The 21186-nt window shown below is 34.2% G+C and overlaps 2 protein-coding genes across 3 annotated transcripts; one reads left to right on the top strand and one right to left on the bottom strand.

Annotated features, from left to right (window-relative positions):
- The first annotated feature begins 7062 nt into the window (after window positions 1-7062).
- Window positions 7063-13934, top strand: LOC106718636. Of its 2 annotated transcripts, none has more exons than XM_045684470.1 (3): window positions 7063-7169; window positions 8526-8587; window positions 9109-13934. In XM_045684470.1, the coding sequence occupies exons 2-3, from the start codon at window positions 8533-8535 to the stop codon at window positions 12678-12680; spliced, it is 3627 nt and encodes a 1208-aa protein (XP_045540426.1). In that variant the 5' UTR covers window positions 7063-7169; window positions 8526-8532; the 3' UTR covers window positions 12681-13934. The 2 variants fall into 2 exon arrangements, with proteins under 2 accessions (XP_045540426.1, XP_014368272.2); XM_014512786.2 differs by lacking the exon at window positions 7063-7169 and adding an exon at window positions 7180-7685.
- Window positions 13935-14630: 696 nt separating this feature from the next.
- On the bottom strand, window positions 14631-16817 carry LOC106718725 (peptidyl-prolyl cis-trans isomerase FKBP1A). The gene is made up of 3 exons (XM_014512886.2): window positions 16665-16817; window positions 15714-15874; window positions 14631-15243 (listed from the first exon to the last, which is right to left on the bottom strand). Exons 1-3 carry the CDS (start codon window positions 16699-16701, stop codon window positions 15115-15117), a joined length of 327 nt encoding a protein of 108 aa, XP_014368372.1. The 5' UTR covers window positions 16702-16817; the 3' UTR covers window positions 14631-15114.
- Between the last annotated feature and the right edge of the window lie 4369 nt (window positions 16818-21186).

Below are 21186 nucleotides of genomic sequence, written 5' to 3'. Positions count from 1 at the left end.
CACGACCGCCATACACATCATTCACCCTTCGAGTCGTTTCCGCAGCACTAGTGCCACCGTGGAACTCGTACTCGTAAATAATGCGATATTTTTAGTTTTCCATTTTGTAAAATGAGTGACGCAAACAGAAAAAAACAAACGAATGACGGTCATCGAACCACAGATACATGAGTCTATAGCTGTACAAATTTGAATTTGGAATTCCTTACCAAAGAGGAGAAATTCGTGATTAAATTGGCCAGTACGAAAAACGCCAATTTCATATGTAAGGACCTAATACTACACTGACAATGATGGACAATTGACTTATTCAGTCAATTTTTTTATCGACAATCCGACGTCACGGAATTAGATAGCTAACTAAATTTAGACAACACAAATTTTCTATTAAACATTTAAGACTTGTGATAATATGTATTAAAAAAAAAAAACAATAAAAACTTTTTTGCAGTATTTACATTTATCTGTTACTATTTACTCCCGGATATTCATTTGCTCATACTCCAACAACTGAAAATTTAATTTTATGTATAATTTGGTAATATATTTTTTTTTTATTTTAGCTAAGGACCCACGAACAGACTTATCATTTTTTACGTACCTCTTATTTATTAATAACATTTCTAACATCAGAGGAAACTTATTATAACATTGATAAATAAACTATATAACCAATCCAGTGATACATCTCAACACATCAAACTATACAACTGAGATGCCTTCAATAACTTCTATAATCTAATGATCTAGCGTCCGATCTATTGTTATATGTTAAATCAAGTTAAATTACTCTCAGTGTATACAGCATAAGTTACACGACATAACGAAAACAACCGATCGCGGGTGATGTCTTCTCTCTTTCTTATCACCTATAAAATCGTTATAGTTAATTAGTAAGAATATGTTTTGAATTATTTTCAACGACATTCGATTAATTTTAAAATAACCTTTCGATATACGTAAAAAAATCGATGTCTTTTTGTAAAGGTCACTTGTGGCGACATTTCATATATTAAATTTAGTATAACACAGTTTAACATTATTTCACTAACATAATTATTTTATCTTTTTCCTCATTCTTTCTCGTTTTGTCGTATACTTTTTTTTTGTAAACAAACAAATTGTCTTCGCTATTGTCTTTGCGCAGCGCACGTGCATCCCCGACCATTAGAAGGGTTGGGGCCATAAATCCATCGAGTTCGTTATCGCATTCTCTGTGCGGCTGACCATTTGATCCTTTGTTCATATTTTTAAAATGTGAAATTATTTTTCGTTGACTACGAAGAAGCCCCAAAAAAAACGACGGTAATAAACACCTAAATCCCTTTTGTTTTTGAGAAACGTTTATTGCGTGCACATTTCGTCTTCCGAATTTTTAAATTTATTTTTCATTGTTTGTTTCTTATCTACGCAATGACAAAAAAATCCTATTTGTACGCTTTTTCGAATGAACCATAAACTATTTTTTTTAAATATTTTTTGTTGTCTTTAAACTCCAAAATTAAAATAAACATTTTGTCTGCAACAAAGTTTAGTTGTATTTTTGGTACGACGTTGAAGAGTAATTCACTCTCGATTATTTTGATTGCAATTCAACGCAGAGTTTATCTTTTTTAATAGATTTTGCGTCTCACGTATAACAATTATTGTATTAAGAGTAAAGTGTTTTCGAACCTTATGTTGATTTTATAACTAAGTCTTGTTCTAAAAAAAGTGATGTTAAATAAATGAAAACCAGTTTTAATGTGAATAAAATGTAATAAAGACTTTTCGAGACATTTGTGTAAATATGAAATAATTAATAAACTTTGAAGGTGTCTAGCGCCTAAACTTCGCAATATTTGATAGAGGTAAGTTTGTTTAAAACGTCACTATTTTCGAACAAGGATTCTGTGGTACTCTTTTGTCACGTCTATCCCGGCCGCTCGGTGTATTGTATAACATGCATCACACTCGCTCGTTCTCGTTCTCTCTCGTTCTCGTTTACCATTCGACTCGCCGACGGTCGCCGAACATAGCCGAACTTACGAATGTAGCCTGATGCATAATTTAAAATAAAATGACAACACGTCAATAAGTGTCTATTGTAACAATTAACGGACTAAATTAACGGAAGTAGATTTTAACGGAAGTTAACAAGAGCGTTAACACTTTTTGAATTTAACTTAAAAGTTAATCCGTTAAGGAAAATGTTAACTTCGTTAATTAACGATTAACGGATTAACGAGTTAATGCCCAGCTCTGAATATACCCAATATACATATAAATATATCCCAAGAAGTACACAAGTTATAAAATGCGTAATAAAACACTATATAATATATAATACTAGCTTTTACCCGCGACTCCGTCCGCGCAGAATTAAAAAAAAAAAGAAAAGAAAACGGGGTAAAAATTATCCTATGTCCTATTCCTGGTTCTAAGCTACCTGCCCACCAATTTTCAGTCAAATCGATTCAGCCGTTCTTGAGTTATAAATGGTGTAACTAACACAACTTTCTTTTATATATATAGATTAGGTCCTTACATATGAAATTGGCGTTTTGTATGGGAGGAACAAAAAGTCGAATATTTTTTAATATAATATATTTAATTAATCAAAGTATGAACCATTATTTTCTATGCACTTTTGCCATCTCATAGGTAGTTCATTGATCCCTTTACTAAAAAAACCAGTCGGACGGGAATCAATAAAATCTTTGAAGGCGATTTGAACTGCCCCATCGGAGTTGAATTTTTTCCCTTGCAAGAAGTTATCCAAATTTCGAAAAAAATGGTAATCTGTTGGAGCAAGGTCCGGGGAGTACGGAGGATGTCTTAGACTTTCCAATTGAAGCTCTTCTAATTTAGTAGCCGTCTGTTGCGCAGTGTGTGGTCTAGCGTTGTCGTGAAGCAGCAGTGGCGTGGAGCGATTGACCAGCCTAGGTTGTTTAGCCGCTAGCTTTTCCATCATGGTTTGCAATTGCTGACAATAGACATCAGCCGTAATAGTCTGGCCAGATTTGAGAAAACTGTAATGAACAATACCGGCACTAGTCCACCAAACGCTTACAAGTAACTTTTTTGGGGTTAATTTTCGCTTGGGGCAGGATTTGGCTGGCTGGCCAGGATCCAACCATTGCGCTGAGCGCTTCCGATTATCGTAAAGAACCCATTTTTCATCACAGGTAATGATTCGGTTTAAAATACTTTCATTATTAGGCCGGTTAGGTTTAGGAGGTGCAAAGAGCATAGTTGTTAACAACGTTGGGCATTAACTCGTTAATCCGTCAATTGTTCATTAACAAAGTTAATATTTTGCTTAACGTATTAACTTTTAAGTTAACTTCAAAAAGTGTTAACGCTTTTGTTACGTTAATTGTTACAATATAACTCTTTGACGTGTTGTCATTTTTTTTAATTATACATCAGGCTACATTAGTAAGTTCGGCTATGTTCGGCGACCGTCGGCGAGTAGAATGATGAACGAACGAGTTCATAATTAATTTTATATGAAGTGCGATTGTGATGCATGTTATACAATATACAGAGCGGCCGGGACCCGGGACAGACGTGATCAAAAGAGTACCAGTATATTTCTTAACCAAACGTATCTCTATTAAATATTGCGTAGTTTAGGCGCTAGACACCTTCAAAGTTAATTAATTATTTCAAATTTACACAAATGTCTCGAAAAGTCTTTATTACATTTTATTCTACAACAAGACTTTGTTATAAAATCAACATGAGATTTATGATACTACTACTACTACTACTACTAGATACTACTGCCTATATGACACTCATAACATAGCATGCACTAGTTACACACATATTCTACACTGACAATGATGGACAATTGACCTTTTCAGTCAATTTTTTTTCGACAATCCGACGTCCCGGTTTGAGAGAGCTAACTAAAAGTAGACAACACAAATTTTCTATCAAACAGTGAGATATGGTAATATTCAAAAGAAAACAATTATAACTTTATGCAGTATTTACAGTTATCTGTTACTATTTGCACCCGTATATTAATAAAAATTGCTCCAACAATTGATTAATTTTATGGAAAATTTGGTGGTTGGTTTTTTATTTTTATTAGCTAAGGACCCACAAACAAATTATCATTTTTTTACTTACTTTTTGTGTATTCATATAGATTTATTAATAAAACTTCTTAACATCAGAGGGAACCTATTATTATTATCGCACTCGCTCGTTCTAGTTCTCTCTCGTTCTCGTTCACTATTCGACTCGCCGACGATCGCCGAACATAGCGGAACTTACGAATTCAGCCTGATGCATAATTTAAATAATATGACAACACGTCAATAAGTGTCTGTTTTAACAATTAACGGACTACATTGACGGAAGTAGAATTTAACGGAAGTTAACAAGAGCGTTAACATTTTTTGAATTTAACTTAAAAGTTAATTTGTTAACAAAATGTTAACTTCGTTAATTAACGGATTAACGACCTTTGGTTTTCCTTTACTTGGCTCGTAGTCCCTTACCTGCAAGGCCATCTATGTTATATAATAATAACTAAAGTGGCAAAATTAAGCCTAATTCATTTTATAAAAAGAAAACTTAACTCTATGTTATATAATAAAAAACATGGCTTTAATCTACGTAACTATTCCACGTTTTGGATTTTTTTTGCATTAAACCTTATATTTCGCTAATTTTCATTCGCGTCCCAAAACGTGGCGTTAGCTACTTATTTGCTATACTTTATACGCATTTTAATAAGACAAATATTTTATTTACTTAATATTTAACAAACATGGTATTTTCTTAATATTTAACAAAATTACCAGTCATCGGTTTACATGCTACGAAACTTTCCTAAGAGACGGTACCGTTGGGGTCTCTATTGTGAAACATTTGATTTGGCCGCCGGTCGGCCAGCTATACGCTAGTTGCAGACCATTTCCCTTTGTTTTAGCAGATGCGCGTCCTTGGTTTCACTATCCGTCCGTTGTGCAAGATGTTGCGAACCGATGCTGCATCCAACGCTTTCTCCTAGCGGGATGCCACATGTGCGCCTGTCCTTTACTATTATTAACTTAAAAATATTTTTCTATGCGTAAATATTTAATATCGAATCTAAATAATGACTCGCGACGTCAGCAATTGGTGTATTTACATCGAAACCATAAACCATGTGAAAAACTGTTTAAAGGTGCCTTTATTGATGTTGGAGATCTTAAACCAATGACTGTTAAAAATTTGTCGATTTTCCTGTGTGTTTGTGGGCGCTAATCTCAGAAACGGCTTAACCGATTCAGATATAGTTTTCATTGATATATTGTAGAAAGCGTTACTTAACAATAAGTGTCAGTATATCTCAAACTTTGTATAAAAACAATTAAAATGTTCAATTTGAGAATTTTTAATTCCTATATTAATTTTAATCCATGATGGATGCATTGCATTAGATTTCAGTTTTTTGAAACACCTTCTTCATTTTTGACTCAATATTTTATGAGTATAACTCGAAGGCGCGAGGCCCCTCGGAGCGCGAGGCCGTGGGCGACCGCGCACTCCGCCCACACCTTCACCTTGGTACCGGATATCTATATCCATGGATCCACAAGAACAATCCATAGCCCATAGATAAATAATCTATAGACTTCCGTCTATTATGTTTATGCAAGTTTTGGACGTCTAATTAAAAGTCCCAGCAAAAATCCTCCGTATCCATTGAATTTTAGTCTTGAAGAGATCATTCTTCTAAAATCATATTTAGAATATGTGATTCTAAGGCATATATTTCTTTAAATTGCAGCTGAACCCATTATTATATAACAACAAACAATTGTTTGTTTAAACTGTAGCTTTAAAAATCAAGCTTTAAGTATGACAAGAAGAAGTAGAAATGTAGAAGAATACAATTTGATAGACGCCTTAAGCCGCATTCACATTTGTCTGACGTGTTGTGTCGTGATGCATCAGAAAGGTATTGGTATCATACAATTAATATGGTTGCGTGCACACTTCTCTGACGCAGTGTGTTGTGCTCGTCGTTGTGCTCGGCTTGTGTTGTGTCGCGTCAGAAGCGATCCCGGTCCGCGTCAGGATGGGTGAGGTGCGGGGGACGGCGCAGCGACACGACACAGCGGGTCGGACTAGTGTGTCCATTTTGTTGTGTTGTGACGCGTCAGAAGTTAGACATTCTAAAATACTGATGAAATTTTTCAGCATCACTCTCAAGCTCTTTAACGAGGCAAATGAAACTCGCCTTTAGTCTCTCTTTTACTGGATGTATCCAATATCTTCTTCTCTTTCTTTGTTTTATTAGAAGTGTTGCCAGTGCCAATAACTGCATATCTTCTTCATAATCTGAATCTGAATCGTATGATTCATGAAAAAACATTGTGAATGTGTAAACTCTCTGAGAACTATAACGGAACCGATTAAAAATGCGTCATAACGCGTCATATAGATGTGAACAGTAGCCATCACGACACAACACGTCAGACAAATGTGAATGCGGCTTTACTCGCTATAATCGGTTCAGCCGTTTAGGTTACGAATGCCAATACCGGACATACCCACATAAATACCTTCTGTATTCTGTAAAATATCTATTTTTTAATGTTATTACCATATTTTTAAGACGATTTAAAATCCATGCCAATTTTGTCATATTTAACGAATATGGATCTTTTTCAAGTGGATATCCATGGTTATGGATACCGATATGTATCGAATTACTAATGGAAAGTATACATTTTTTTAAATCACGAATGTTATTTTTATAGTATTTTTAATCCTAATCGATGTATTATTTGTTGAGAGTCGGAGTTCATACTTCATATAAAGAATATTATAGAATATACCTACACGTTCACTCAACAAATAAGTCGGTCGATACGGTGCTATTATTATTACTTTGGTCGGTCTCGGCGCTCGGTTTGAGCGAACACAAGCCGAGCGAGCGAGGACATTATGAAGCGTTATGGGACAAGCCGGCAATCATTCTTCGCAGTATCGCTTGCTTCGCAGTAAATGGTATCTTCCATAGAAAGTTGAAAAGAGATAGCTGCGTACTGTATCGGCTGTGTGTGAAAGAGACAATATGCAGCAACGGCGCCGACTACCTAGGAATTTGCCTGCTGGGCAATACTGGCACTTCGGTATTCCGGCATAGGCGTCGGTGTCTCTTCAGTGCCTGAACGCTTGTGAGTGAACAGAGCGGAATTGTATTCGGTCGTCCTGGATATAGCTAGCTCGGTGATCGTTCGTAATTGAACGACGGCAATCGTTCGGTCGCTAATGGTGACTTAGTCGGAATATTATATTCCAGTTAAATTTTCATTAACATAACTCGATTAAAGTTACATTTTGCGAAGAAGTCATATCCGCCTTAAAAAATGTGAATAACTTGATGAATATTCCTGCAAACTGAAATTTTGTGGTTCGCTTGTCATATATGGCCGGCCATTTTGTAAAATGCTTATTCGTATAGCTGAAACAAAAATTGTTTGATTTTTGGTTGTTTTTCGTTTTTCATAAGATAAATTAAACAATGCTAACTAAAAGAGGTTTATATGCATAATTTTTGAATAGTTAAAGTGGATCATTGGTTTAAAAGTGTTGTGTCAGGTTAGAGCTGAACTTAAATCGAATAACAATAACAATTAAGAAGTTTGGATAAAACAAAACATCGGAAGTTATTTTTCAATTGGACAATGAACGTAAGTTAGTAGTAATAAGTACATTACGTTTCGTGTTGATTTATTTTATGGAATAATCTTTAATTGAAATAGAATAATCGAAACCCGGTGAAACTGATAGTTGTAGTTGACTGTTTTTATATTCCCATTGCAACAACAAACATTTTTCTTTTCTTGTATACTTAAATTTAGTATAGAAAATTATGTCGTATTTTCATAAAATAGGTTTTATGTTTTTGCGCATTATTTTGGCGGTCTTTATTTATTTTCAAGAAAAATATTATTTATTTGGTCATTTGGATAATTTGTGACTAGTTTTAACATGTACGTATTTATTTATATATAAAAACAACAACTTTTGATACATAGACTTGACTATACTTTCCCCTCTCTAATATTATTTTATTATATAATTTCACTTTATATGAATAACAACACATAGTCTTACAAATGCAAATTGTAATTGAAATCGGTAAAGTTACTTAAATAGTGTTATTTGCTTAAATAGTTCAAAACAAAATTCAGTGCTACTGCCTGAATAGATGTATTTTTTATGATATTTCAAAAACTAAAGCAAAAAATTAAGGTTTATAAAACCTTGTGTGTTGACCCCGTGTGAGTGGAGTGAGACCGGGGAGATGATGAATATTCCAACAACTATCTTATGATATCAATTTCAAATAATAAACTTTGATGAAAATATATTACCCTTACTGCATACAAAGCTATTCATGGTTTTGTTATTTTGTTAGTTGACAATGTACTTTATTATAAAACATTATAAGCATTTCTTTATATTTTTCTGCTCATCAAAGTTTTAAAATTATCTATGGTTTTTTATATTTATTCACTCGTTTACAGGTGTATCATGGCAACAAGAATTGAATCTGAGTCTCCTCCATCACCAACGAATAATGAATCAGGTTTGTTTTTTTTTATTTTTTTATATCAGTATTGAAATTAATTGAAAAAGAAATATATGGTTGGTTTCCTTTAATAACTGCATTATTCAATAATTTTGTATTTTTAAACAACAATCTTAGTGGAAAACCTATGGTACTTTGGCAATTTAATTAGGAATTTGAAGCCTATTTGTAAAATTGTACTTCATAGTATCCATGCTTTCAACAGCAGGTATAAGCATACAAGTCTTGAGCATGTAGTAAGATAAACTTAGTGATCAAAATATTGTATTTTGTTTTTTCTACAATCATTACAAAATAAGATAAACTTCTAAGAAAAATGTAAAGACATCTCGGATTTTATTGGTTTAAAAATTTTTTGTGTTTTTGTAATACAGAACTTTTTCATATTTTTTATATGGAAAAGTTGTGTATTAAAAATGCGAAAAACTACATTACATTTTTGTGTTTTTAAACGTTTACACATTTCAGATATTTGCATAACTAAAGAAATACTAAATATGTGTATTTTGCAATTTTAGATGGTGAAGCGGACCAAGATGATTTTGAAGAGGAAAAATACGATATCAAGCCAAAAAATACGGGAAATGGATTTGCAGATATATTAAAAAGGCTCGAGTCGGCCGGAGCTCTATTGAAAAAACCTAAAAAGGAGTATCGTTGTAAAACATGCGACGAGGATTTTGTTGACTGGGAAGACTTGGAAAATCATTTATATCAACACGTATCGCTGCCCTCGGTGGTACTGGAAAGGCTACCTTCAGACGATGAGGACACGGTTGCATCTGAAGATGAAAATTGGTCTGATGATGAGGAACTTCAGCTTCCACTCAAACGAGAAGCGCACAAGACGCCGCAAAAAGTGGATTTTTCCCAGATCTTAAAAAAGACTGGCCTGACAATTAAAAAAAGTGAAACTGGTAAAAGTCCTGATGCCGCATTAAATAAATTAAGCAATTTAGGATTTACAATAAAGAAAAGCTCTACTCCTATCAAGAAAGAAAAGATTGAAGAGCGAAATGAGACACGTGATAGTGAAAGAAATAAAAAAGTGGGAAATATAAAGCTAAAGCTTAAATCAGATGGCAATAATATTAATACATTTAAAGTTATCAACGGCTTAAAAGAATTTAGAACATCTGACGATGATGATGAAGAAAGTGAACACGAAGGCGGAAACGATGAAGAATTTGGCGAAAATAAGTCTAAAAATAAAAATCAAGATGATGACGAAGAAGACTTTGAAGCAGACTCTGATGAGGAACAACATTTAAATGATAGCCGACGGAGTTCAGAGAACAGTGAGTCTGGCAAAAATGACTTACTAAATCAGATGAAGAAATTCCAAGGAAAACAAATCAAAATAGAACCTATTAGAATACAAAAATCAGGATCGCTTACCATTGTGAAACAATTACCAGCTAAGATAGCTATCAAATCGGATGCATCTATAGAGCAGAACAAAGAAATTCTCAAAAGGGAGACACCAATTGCAAAACCTTTGGGAAGACCGTCAGTTAAACAAACACCAAAACGAGGTCCAAACAACCCTCTACCTATTAAGAATCAAGAGTCGCAACAGACAAGCGATAGTCCATCACCAACAAAAGAGGTTCACAAAACACCGGAAAGACGTGAGTCGCAAGAAGTCAATACGGAAAATGTGGCAGTGAAACAGGAAGTTCACGATTCTACAGAAACGGAATCGAAAAACGTACCATTTGTATCACAAGAAATCAAATCCGAAAGATCTTCACCTCCATTGGATAGAGCTCCTACACCTATAATAGCTAAGATTAAAACTGAGCCGAGCGTTTCAAATGCAACAACTACAGCAAATTCTTTTCTGCCAGTTACAAAGACCGAAGACTCAAATGTAACTATAATAGAAATAAATGGAGACTCTAACGACGAAGACGACGATTGTTGTGTAGTGTCATCTACGCCTGCACCTGACGTTAAACCGATTATTCCCAAAACGGAGGTTGCGACGCCATTGCCGCCTCCTTCTTATTCGACGGCATTGCCTTATCCGGCTTCTTCCCAACCCAGCAGCTATACGACTGCACCGGTCCTATCTTCACGACTTTCCTCTACGCCGTCGTTAGAAAAGCAACACAACTTTAACTGGAATGCCCCAGACTCAAAACCACCTATAGACATGCTCGAAAAAAGTGCAGACGATATTTTTGAAAGTCTTCTATCCTCTTCCACAAAGAAAGAAAACATGTCATCGTTATCTGATGTCAGTGAGTACATATCTCTCGATACTTTAGGTCCTAAGCATACATGTGAAGTATGCAATACTAGATTTACAGACATATCACTATTCGAAGAGCACAAAAGAATGACAGGCCATTCAAACAGTCTTGTGGCACCTTCATCATCTACGCTACTACCCTATAACCCCGCATCGAATTTATTGTCTAGTTTACTGCCAGTTAAATTAGCCGAGCAGGTGGGAAAGCTCTCCACTATTGGTAATTCAGGGCCCGGTTTTACCCACCAACAAAATGTGATGATAAACATCCAAGCTTATCCCGGAGCGGGAGGAGTCATGCAACCACCTCCACAACCGTACAACTCCTACGGCCCTCAGGGGCACAATCAACAAGGAGGATATGCCCAGACCCCAAACAACATGTATACTTCGTCCCCAGGGCAGTCCATGCCGGGACAATATCCGGGATCCACATATCCCCAGAGTCCTGGTTATGGTCAGTATCCGACACCTATGTCGACTCCTGGATACCCGGGTACGATGCCAACAAATGTTTATTCAAGTGCATCTTCGCCATATTCAACTGCATCACCACTACAAAGTATGCAGCAAGCCGTCTATGGACAAAGCGCAACCGGCATGATGAACCAACAGCCGGCTACGATGATGGCCCCCCCGGGATCCTCGCCTAGTCAAGTTTACTCATCGGCATCGAGTCCTAATGCCATGAAACAATCGAGTAACATAAGAATTCAGAACGTCCAAACCTTTCCTCCGGGTCACTTAGGCCAGACTATTAATTCGGGCCAAACGGCTACGTCAGGTCAGCAGGTCGGATCCAACCAGCAACCTATGCATGGTCACAATATATCTATGGGACAGCCGATGCCAGGACAAATAACGAATCCCACGCAGATCCGGATGGCGGTCGGGGCCAACAATCCAGCGCTTCCTCGAACCCGAATGCCAGTTGTTCGTGGTCCTCGGCAAGCGGTACGACCTGCCGTGCACCACGGACAGATCAGAGGCGGAGCTGCCAAAGGACCGAGAATGCCATTGAAAAGGCCAGGACAAGTAATCGGAGGCACCCCTCAGAAGAGACGGACCGACATGCTGCTTCCGGGTAAACACGACAATGAAGATTGTCAAGTTATGTCGATGCAAAAGCAAAGAGAAGGATTGCCGTTGATCCACAGCGTACAAGGTGCCAAAGACAAATTGAACCTCGGCAGCCAAATCTCTATAACTAAGAAAACTGTGAACAAGGAAGCGAATGCGATGGCCAACGTGTTAGCCTCGCGCGGTATCAGTGTGAAGCAGAAACAGAAGAGTCGGTCGCCGTCGCCCCCGCGCGCTCTGCCTAACTTACCTAACATACCAGGTGTCAGCATAAAACATTCATCTAAATCCAGTAATTTCTCAATACCAGAAGCTAAGATCGGCGGTGGAATGCTTTCCTGTAAGATCTGCAAGAAGATGTTCATGAGCTCGACTTCGTTGTCGGTGCACATGTCGAACGCTCATCCACAGAGCAAGTTACCCGTGTTCAAATGCGACGAGTGCCCCGCCTCATACCCAAAGTCACTGCAGTTGCAGCATCATAAACGAGTGTTCCATAATGTCACCGGTCCCGACAGGGAATTAGGTCTGCCCGTTGTAGATCTATCGCAAATAGACAATCTACAAAGGTTGAGCAATTTAGGTATATACAGTTTCATTCCGTTAGCGAATCGGGAACAAGGTAACGGTTGTTTCGGTATACCGGTGATATCAGTTCATAATGTCCAGAATGGTTTGACCAGTGGCCTACAGGAGCTCGGCGCCGATGGACTTTTAAGTCTCGGCCCACTCAAGCCATTGCCTAATTCTTAAATATAACTATTTCGTGATTTTAGATTTAATGTAACGATTGTGCAACTACGTAAAATAATCTCTTTGTCGATAGTAGAATAAGTATTATCTCAGTTAAATTTATTTTAGCTTATAACAGCGACAATATTCATAATATTTTGATTTGTGACAGCAAATCATCTTTGACCAAACAGTGCAAGGTCTATCAAAAAGAATGTTTTTCAATTTAAACTGTTCAGCCACAAAGTTGTATAGATGCTTTTTAAAGTATATATGAATTTATTTTTTTAACCTAACCTGGGTAATACTAAAGTCAACTCTTCTCCGGAATGACAATCTGCCTCTACCTAAAATTCAACGTTCGCTCCGTTTCCCGCAGCTTTTCGAAGAGTAAGTATAAATAATGAAGTAATGATTGGTTTACATTATGCGAGTATAGTAGGACAGTAGGACGCTGGATTGACATGGACTGTTTTGGCTCGTACTGTACTGACATAATGTAAACCAGGTACGAGTTATTATAAGTTAGAGAGAGATTTATTAAAATACTGACATACGTTAGGAGAATTTTTTGTAATAATGTATTCAGTTTGACTGTTAACTGTATTTTCATAATGATGAAATAAGATTCAAGAAATTGAGTTGTCTCAAAAGTATGTGATTGAATTGAAACAAATGTTTAGTGTACATTGTTAATATCTATATCGTAACTTTGATTATTTTTGCATTGTTGTCGGCTAATGTTTATTGTTCCTTATCTTTTGATCTTGAGACTAAGTACGCGAAAGGAGGTTAAAGCAAGTGAACAAGATTTATGTGAGTGGCGGCTTTACTGTCGCTGAGTTAGCTGATTGGCTAAAGATGGTGCCCGGTATACATAGTTCTAGTCAAGCGATCGGTGATTAACGCTCCATTAAAACTGGAAAATTTAAAATTCATAGTGGACCCCATACAGAGCATTCCAGTCGTAGATAACATTTTTCCATTTGTATTTCAGCGCATTTTATGATCGCTGGATTAAAATAATGTAAACAGGGCATAAATTTCATCGTTTATATATAACATTTTAGTATTACCGCGATGGTTATTATTTCCGCCATTTTCAAAAAAACTTGGTCTGACCATATGCAACGGTTAGTTTCTTTATTTCGCAATTTATTGTATAATTTGGCGCTATTTGTTTACGTGTGCCTGTCACAATAGAAAAAATTTAAAACTAGAAATATTGCTAAGTCTATCTAATAAGATTAAATACTTAAAATAGCTTTGTAAATCGTCGCCAAATGTCTATTTATAACATTTAAATGTAAGATTAAAAAAGTTATATTTTGTATGACATGGTAAGTTCTTCAATAAGGAGTTTAATTAGTTTTATTTAGTCACAAGCACAACAATAATAGACAAGTGTTATTTTTATAGTAGATATTCTATTATAGTATATATCTTTCAATTAAAATTAATAAATATAATGTTTGATTAAATAATAGCACACAAGAGATTATTTAATTTAAATAACAAATCAATATTGATTCAATATGTTGTTAACACACATCTCTTTACATCTGTTTATTTTTTCTGTTATCCCTATTTTAACTTAAATCCCCCCAAGCATGTAGCAAACTTAGTGTACAACCAATCTTAGTGACATTGGCACATTTAGAAGGGGGAGGGGAAGGGTAGGGATGGCTGAAGGCTACTAATACATTTGTGTATACAAACATTTTTATTTGATTACTTATGTAAAAAATGTAAATAAGAAGTAAAAGAAGAACTAAAAGACGTTCAAAAATTTATGAATAAAAATATAACCAAAATCGAATGTTTTTAATTTGTACACCAATCTTATTATTCAATCTGCAAAAATTTAAAAACTACGTTATCCTAACTTGGAATAAAACTAGGTTGAACTTGAAAAAGGTTTTAATGTCGAGAGAATAAAACGTCATTGTGAAATAAAACAATATTCTCATATTAGTACATTTATTAAATCTTATAAACATAGTAAAGCTTGATAGTACATTTTCATGACTATTGTTCATGTATAAGAAAAAAAGTACATTTTGTTTTGTGAAAAAATTTGAGCCCAAAAAAATAAGCACTGAAAAACACAATTTGTACACACACAAAAAATCTAATCTGGTTTATTAGTTTACCACTCTCAGAAATGTATGTCGCTAAGACACACCTTTAGTGTAGATTTAATAATGAGAGATGTATGCTTAAGTAACTGAAGACTATCTGCCTATAGTTCAGTAATAAACATGAAAAATGCTTCCGGAATGTTATTAAAAAGTGCAACTAGAAAATGCTATTTGTTACAATCCAGAGAAGAGGTAGAAAGATAATATTGCACTAAAAACCTACAAATATTTAAAAAAAAGATTAGAATTGACTTCTGATTAATTTTACAGAATTTTAAACATAGAACAAAATGTTTGTATGTGATTGTATAGAATTATTCAAGACGGATGAGCTCAACATCAAAGATGAGAGTTGCGTTGGGTGGGATAACACCAGGGTGGCCCTGCTGGCCATATGCATAGTCAGGCGAGCATGTCAGCTTGGCTCTTTCACCTACAGACATCTGGAAATATAATAAAAACATATAAGAACACTGGAGCACAAAGACATAAAATTTCTTCATCCTGTTCCAATTTGAAGCCTAAATATTTTCACTATAGACAATCTGCATGTTTTTTATTGGAACGAAGATCCTTATCGCGTGTTGTGAAAGGGAGCTAGACGGAAAAAATTCTTACGAAAAGTTGTCACGACACTTTTTGCTATAGACGAATGAGCTCTACTTCACCATGGCAACGACGTGACAATATATAACGAAAATTCATAGACTTAAGTTTTTTATTCATAGAATAAACATTGGTTCCTTCACTAATTAATTGAAAGGAACTACGTTCCATCCGGGTGTCCCTTGACACCTATCAAATTTTTTATACTAAAACTAAGACACTAAATAAAAGACAATTATAATGAGTAAGACTATCTGTCCAAAATGAAGGATTGCATCCTATATGCAATTGAGAACATTTTATTTACCTGAGCGACTCCTTCATCCCAGCCTCGGATGACCTCGCCCTTGCCAATCTTGAACTTGAAAGGCTTACCACGGTCACGGGATGAGTCAAACTTCTGACCGTTAGTCAATGTGCCCGTGTAGTGCACTACTACAGTTTGGCCTTTCTTGGGATATGAGGACCCTAAGTACAAAATTACATGTTATATAAATATTTAGAGCAGTGAATAAAAGTGTGGTCAAGGAGTCCCTATGGTCTACATATTTTTCAAGGTAGGAAATAAAATTGGAGGCCAAAATTAGAAGATGAACCAATAATTTTTGGGAATAGGTATATGAGAAACAAAGTTAGTAAATTTATTTATTAGTTTAATTATGTATACATTATCTATGTATACATAACCTGGATAAGCGAGAGTTCAAGGGTCCACAAGATTTTTCTCTCTTAAAGGTTTATCTCTGACCCGAGTTTCTCACTTATCCAGGTTTGAGGGTTTGTTTGAGTTAATGTAGACATAATTCAATTCTAAAAGATAAGAAAATAACCTTGACATATTCGTATTCTTAGTTCGTTGTCTTGAAATATATGACATAATTTTATAATACTAAACACAACTATAACAAACTTATATAAAGAAGAAACTGTATCTAATTAGAGATAGGATTTTGAACTTTATACACTAGCAGCCCCACTTAGGGCTCTGTATACGATATATTTGAATATCATAAAAGTATTGTCTTATAAGACTACCATTTATAATTATTATATCTAAGTACACATTCAACATAGCACGTTCAGAAATATGTCGGTATATGTAAAAATGGTCTTGAAATTCAAAACACAAGGATTTTCTTTACATTACAAAAGGTTAAATGGTACTTATGAATATTTAAAGGGTTCAAAAGTTTTAATATCGATAGACAACCAGGCACTTGGGAGATATTTATATTTAAAGTAATTTCTTGGTATTTACCATCACCGGGGGAAAGTGTCTCCACGTTGACTCCCATTGCTTTTTCTTATTAACTAAATGTTCTTATCTTCCAAAGCGGTTATCAAATATAGAAAGAGGCTAAAATGCCGCAGAAAAGGTGTTTCCGGCTTTCGGGACGCCGAGGTGACGGATGACGCTATGGTACAGATAATATAAAAAGTTATCGATATCATTCACTCCCAAAACATCGACTTTGTATAAATAATTTGGTCGTTTTTGAAATCTCAACCTGCATTTACGCAAAAAGAAATATTTGTGGAATAATAAAACAAATTGAACTTTGGATTGATAAAAATAATAATTAAAATATTCGAATTTTACAAACTTTTTTGTCTCGCTAAGTGTGGCGCTGCTGTCGCAGCTTTTTGTGTCCCTGTCAGAAAATATATTTTGTTTCAATGTGTGGTTTCAATTAATCGTTAAAAAAGTATAATTCTTAGAAAAATTTATGTAAGCAAATATTATTTTTGAAGTGTATTCAGTTAGTTACTATAATTATTACTAAAGTTATTCAGTTACTATAATTTCTAAAATCTAGTGGTTTCTGAGCAATGCTTAAATATTCCGGGATGCTCAATTATGATTCATGACCAGAGGAAATGGCACAAACATTGCTTATTAAAAAAAGCTGTCGTGCGCGGTTACCGTGAGTTTTTGAGACCAAAATATCGGTATATAACATATCATCACCCCTGTCATTTTCTTCGACAAAATAAAGATACGATATATTTTAAAATGAGAATTTGGTTCAAGAAAAGCACGGTTAGTCGCTTAGTGAAAAGTTTTCTAATTCAAAGACAGACGATGACAGGTTTTGAAAATAAAACTACAATGACAAATATAAACACTTTATAACAAATAGCTCCATTGTTCACTTTACACACAGTGCCAGGCATTAATTACTAAAAATTACAAGCATTTCATAATATTAGTAACTTTTAAAAATAATAACGACATAATCACAATGATCCGTTTGCAAATCACACTAACAAGCTTATCTTCGTAGATTTACATATATCTCTAGATGGAGCTTTCGTAGCACAAAAATGAGGCGTGTTAGAAAGCTTCCAAAAACTTTTTTGCGGGTTTGCAGAAAGTTTTTATTATACTGGTAAACAAAAATGACGTTTCGAAATTCGTCTTACGATTGATTGTAAAATTGTATTATCTGTGCTTAGCTCAGGTATTTCGGAATAATGATCAGCAATTCCAAGTACCTTGAGTTCATTCAGCATTCTGTTTATGAGAGGTATAAAGGCGATCAAAAATCCTATTTTGATTAGAAACACTGGTACATTAAATTGATGGTTAATTTATGAAATTCAAAATGACTTGTTGATATTTTAATAGAATACGTAATATCGAATACAATATAATAAAGGTACGATTAAGAGTTACGTTTATTATCTACAAACTTTTGTTTTCGGATTTGATTTATAATCTTTCCATAAGAACTGTGACTAGAATATGCACATTTAAATAAATGTGTAATGTATTTTGAATTATTGTTCCTATAAATAATATTATTGTGTAAATTCCGTCATAGTACATTTAATATATAAATATAATTTTGGCGTTTTGTGCATTTAAATTTAGTCTCTACGTATCTTAATGTTTATTGTTCTTATATATTTATTATTTATCACAACACCGATTTAGGATTAACCTTTAATTTTTAATTTAAGTGAGAAATAAAAGTTAATAAATATTTTATGAGGCAACATTGCTATTGACAAATTATGAATGGGGAGAAAAACTGCCTTCTGTTCACTATAAATGTCAGCATGATCGAGAGTTACTGTAGCACTACTTACACCACAGGTATCCAAAAATACTTTACTTTGTATATAATACAAAGTACAATGTGAACTGTAGTCATAGCAACGACTTCCGTCAAATTTCACTTGAAAAATTTCTAAAGAAAGTAATTTATTAATTTTTCAGTTTTCCCCCCCATTGATGCAACATGTATGACACTGATCTCTATAAATGGACTCTCTCTGAAATGGACAGGCTATATACCGTGTTATTTCGTGCCTATTTGTTTTTCGCTATTTTTGCGCTGACAGTAGCGGTTGTGAGGATTACAAATAAAAAAAAAACTTGAGAGGTGTCAAGGGACACCCGGATGGAACGAAGTTCCTTTCGATTAATTAGTGAAGGAACCAATGTTTATTCTATGAATAAAAAACTTAAGTCTTCACAAGAAGTACATTTTATTTCTATGAATTTTCGTTATATATTGTCACGTCGTTTCCATGGTGAAGTAGCGCTCATTCGTCGTTAACATACTTACTATAGCAAAAAGTGTCGTGACAACTTTTCGTAAGAATTTTTTCCGTCTAGCCCCCTTTCACAACGCGCGATAAGGACCTTCGTTCCAATAGAGATAATAGAATTCATTCGGTAATATAAAAAGATGCGTTAAGTTGAAACGAAGCAAAAAATGTCATTTACAAGCAACGACCTATCCATCTATAGAGATCAGTGGCTGGTTTACATCAATAATATTAACAATTAATTTATAAGACATTGATTGCGTCATATTACCAACTAACACTTAGTTACTGCTGTACGTACAATAAGTCGTTAAGTGGTCACTAAGGGATCACATAATATCAAATAAATAACAGAAAATGTAACATTCAATACATGGAGCAATTATTATAGACAACAATAACAACAATTACAGTTTACTTAAAATCAAGATCTATTCTTTGTAAACAAACTTCATTTACTGGAGAAGCGGCCATTTTGCATTTTTAGATAACGTGTGGAAATCGTTGCAAAGTGTTGTCATGTAACAAAAAGTTCGTTTTCGAAATAATTTTGAGATTTATAATTATTAAATTTTACGTGAGAGACGCCAATAATCTAATTTAACAACAGATTTTTAGGTTTAACCTACGTTTTTTTAGTCTGATGTTATGTGTTTTTGTTATCAATGTTACGTATAATTTACAAAGTTGAGATCTTGATTTGAAACAACGTATACTTTGTCATAGGCGTAGCCTAAGTAACACTACACACATCAAAGCTTGTACATTTAATTACATTTATAAGCAACATTTATTTTTGTTCTTCTATATTGTCTTGTTTTTTTTTTACAAAAATAAATTATTCTGTTGTTTAGGATTTATTACTTTTATCATCAACAGAAAATATGTATTTTTTAGGTTCTATTTAAATAAATCCTATGTGAAATTTCCAATTATTTTCAGTAATTTAAATGTGAATTAAAATTTTCAGTTTATGGCAACGTTATTATTTTTCTGTCATAAATAAATTAAAATAATTATATAAATATTGAACAAAAAAATAAAGAAACATCCGATTTTAAATTTATTCACTACATAAACTAGTTATGTAAAAATGATGCACGAGAAATTGATGTTTAAAAAAATATCTGAGTCAAAAATAATTATCTGTGATATGTAGGATTTTTCTATGATATCTCAATTTTGTACAACAGGTATGGTTTAAAAATAATAGCTATATTATAAAATATTTGGCATATGATTTGGCATTAAGATGGTGTCGATTTCTTAAAATCGGAATAAAATTGGTGTTACCAGTTAAAGATTTTCTACTACTAACACTTGCATTGTAAAAAATCTTATTCTACACATTTATAAAACATACATTTTTACTTGTATCTCACTATTTTCATGTATACACCTGAGATGACTTTATGATAAATAAAAACAACCTATTTTTCTGTCTTACCATCCTTACCGTAAACTGCTTTTGAGGAGATATACAAAACCACAGTTATCCCTCTTCTTCTTAAAAAAAGAGAGAGAACACTATTGTTTTTTATAAGTTTTTCTGCACAGGATATTGATTGATTTTTAGTGGTTCAAAATTAGTTTTACATTAACAAATAAAGCTAAGGTTAAATAATCTGCCGTTAGTAAAAATAATTATAATCCGAAAATGATAATTTCAAAATGATTCTTACACAAAACGATTTATTGTATAACCCAAAAACAAAATATATTTAATGAAAGAAATATGCACGAGTATCTTTTATATCTTTTGTGAACTTACGTACGATTAGACTACGACATAAATTTCGACATAATTGTCAGATATTTATGTCTGTACTGTTTATACTTGTATGGATTTTTATATAGCGGCTGACATGACACTTATCATATCGCAATAAGTTTTGGAATCAAAGACACTCGTGTGAGACACTTCGACTCACTGAGGGTACAGTCGTAGTCTTATCGAAGTTTTCTTAAGAAGTTTCAATTTTTAATATACATCGAGCCGGGTCATAAAGTCAGAATTTACCAATATTAATTCTTGACACATGTTTGGAACAATTCCTGCCGCCGAGTTCCGTCATCGGACGACACGACAGACCGCCAAGTTCCATCCACACTATCTACATGGTGGCAATCCACAACCGCGCGGTTTTCGCGTAGCTTTCTGCCGCGTTGTGGAATGTTCTGTCCTCGTCGGTATTTCCAAACCGCTACGACATATGGTCCTT

The sequence above is a fragment of the Papilio machaon genome, chromosome 26 (genome assembly GCF_912999745.1).
Source record: "Papilio machaon chromosome 26, ilPapMach1.1, whole genome shotgun sequence".
NCBI classification, from domain to species: domain Eukaryota; kingdom Metazoa; phylum Arthropoda; class Insecta; order Lepidoptera; family Papilionidae; genus Papilio; species Papilio machaon.
This window is presented reverse-complemented; position numbering and strand designations above follow the sequence as displayed.